The sequence below is a fragment of the Argentina silus genome, assembly GCF_951799395.1.
Source record: "Argentina silus genome assembly, chromosome: 5".
Lineage (NCBI taxonomy): Eukaryota > Metazoa > Chordata > Actinopteri > Argentiniformes > Argentinidae > Argentina > Argentina silus.
The window spans coordinates 13407774-13410273 of record NC_139659.1 but is presented as its reverse complement, the minus strand read 5'-3'; the positions used below and the strand labels follow the sequence as shown (position 1 = coordinate 13410273).

Here is a 2500-nt window from a genome sequence, read left to right as displayed (position 1 = left end):
ATGTGCAGTTGAGACTCAGAGACCCAACTTTCCCTCTGAAATGCGACAATAAGTCTTGGAATATACGTAGTCCTCTGGAACACTGAGGTACAGCGCAACCCTTCCGTTACATAAAGATGTAATTCTGTGTGAAAAAAAAAAAGAAAAAAGATAGAAAAGAAAAGAAAAGAAATACTGACTCATCATCCAACACTGAGCACACTGAAGCTGAAAGGTCTTCAAATCTCTGGCTTTCATCTCCCCTCTTTGTTTCCTTCTCTTTCTCCGCTCCCTCCGTATCTATCTCTCCATAATTTCCTCTCACATACAATTTCCCCCCATCGGTACAATCAATAGGCGACGAGAACGCAAGAAACATTTCTTCTCTGTTTTAGGGAGCAGGTCAATTTCCTGTGATGGGTAAATTTTTCTCTCAAAATATAGCTACTCCCTACACACTGACGATCAATATGAGATGGAGAGAAGTAGTGATTTGTAATGAGGAGATATTTCACACGGCTCTGAGACTGCAGCTGATTACTATTGGCATGGAAAGCTCTAATGAAAAAAGAGTGTCCTGCAAAACAGATTACACAAAAGTCATGAATAACCTCACTTTCTCCCGCTCTTTTATCACCCAGAAGAGAGAGAGAGAGAGAGAGAGAGAGAGAGAGAGAGAGAGAGAGAGAGAGAGAGAGTCCATAATGAGAGAGATCAAACTATCACACAATAGCGAATGCGAGCAGCAAAGCTTCAAAGCCAGGTGTGGAAAGTGAACAATATATTGGCCCTGTCTGATTTCTAAAACAGTTGAAAGTGATCAAGGCCTTCGTTTACCTCAAGCAAGCGGCTGGCGAGGCCTACAGTAATACTGGAGCACTCTCACAATCACTCATTCTTCAATCAATCAATCATTCCACCTCATGAATGACGGCATGACAGAGAGTACAGAAGAACTGGAGGACAGGAGGAGTGAAATTGGGAGAGCTGGGATGGATGGATGGATGGATGGATGGATGGATGGATGGATGGATGGATGGACAGATGGATGGATGGACAGAGGGATGGATGGACAGAGGGATGAGAGAGTAGAGGGAGGGACAGAGGGGTAGACTCTCACCTTAAGGACCTGCTCGAGGTTCTCCAGTTTGCCTTGGAGCTGGGTCCTCTGCTGTTGGGCCAAGTCTCTCTCCTGACTCACAACACTGTAGGTCTGTCTGAGCTCAGCATAGTCCGACCTCACCTAGAGGGAGGGAGGGAGGGGAGGGGAGGGGAGGGGGAGCGGGAGGGAGGGGAGGGAGAGAGAGTGAGAGGGGAGCGAATTGAGTCAGAGAGAAGACAGAACGATGGATATTGAGTGGGCGAAAGAGAGAGAGAGAGAGAGAGAGAGAGAGAGAGAGAGACTGGAACATAACAATCAAGTATCTTCATCTCCGCATTTCCTCCACTTCCACATTCATGTACATATCCATGTACTTCAAACGGAACAGGGCCGTGCAACATTGATGAAGTTTGCTCTCACACACCATTACGTAACTTAAATCCGGGAGTCTCTGTGAAGGGGGGAGGGAGGGAGGGAGGGGGGGGGGGGGTGACAGAGAGTTTATAGAGCAAACGGAAATTAATCAGCCCATTTCCATAGCCTTGATGAAAGGGAGCTGCTGACTCCATCTCTGCTGCTGCCTTCGTCTCATCATCAATCAGGGGCCTTGAAGGTGAGTTCGGTCCTCTAGAGTTGGACGCGATCTAACAACCATTCCTCAACCTCCCACCAACTGCTCTCAGACCCGCCTCGTTAATTAACATGACGGATACACTCACTCGCTCAAGGAAACTTGCAGACTGTACAAAATTGCACCGCAGAAATCATTTCAGGTACGGCGTATTACGGCAGATGCTGGATAGGGGGTAGAAATCGGAGGACGGGCTGATTGGTAACGCATGGAATGGAGGAACCATATCAAACGTGGAGCGGAGGTAGAAATCGTGCATCCTATTTCCACCTACACCAGCCTCCGCTGCTGTAATATCTCCGCTGTGCGCTGAGAAACATCATTTGAGCTGTACTATACCTTCGAAGGAAAACCAAAACCCAAGCATACTGTTTCCACTGCGGTAAGAGTGTGACAGTGTGTAACATGACACTCCAGACTGATGTTAAAGCCCACAGATAAAGACACACCCCTACATACACTCCCGTGCTCTGGCCATAGCACCTGACCCCCCCCCCCCCCCCCCCACCCCACACCTTTTAGTGAAATGACTCTCTATCATGCAGTACTGTCCCATGGGGTCAGGGCATGTCACCACGGAGTCGTGAGAGGATGGGCGACACCGATGGCGAGGCTGGTGGAGGTAGAAATCGAAGGACGGGCTCGGAATGTTTGATTGATACCATTCCTCATTCCATTCCGTGCACTACAAGGAGCCCGTCCTCCGATGTCTACCTGCACCGGCCTCCCCTGGAGGACACACACAGTGGCACAGGAAAGAGACAAGAAAATATACGGACGTACTGGCT

At 48.6% G+C, this 2500-nt stretch overlaps 1 protein-coding gene across 1 annotated transcript in view; it reads right to left on the bottom strand.

The window, feature by feature from the left end:
• Positions 1–2500, bottom strand: part of rimbp2a (RIMS binding protein 2a) — a gene marked incomplete at both ends in the record, with an annotated part of 54581 nt that overhangs the window by 24411 nt on the left and 27670 nt on the right. The window contains one exon of the mRNA XM_083669462.1: positions 1100–1222. Within this exon, the coding sequence (XP_083525588.1) occupies positions 1100–1222 (123 nt within the window). The remainder of the gene's footprint in view (positions 1–1099; positions 1223–2500) is intronic.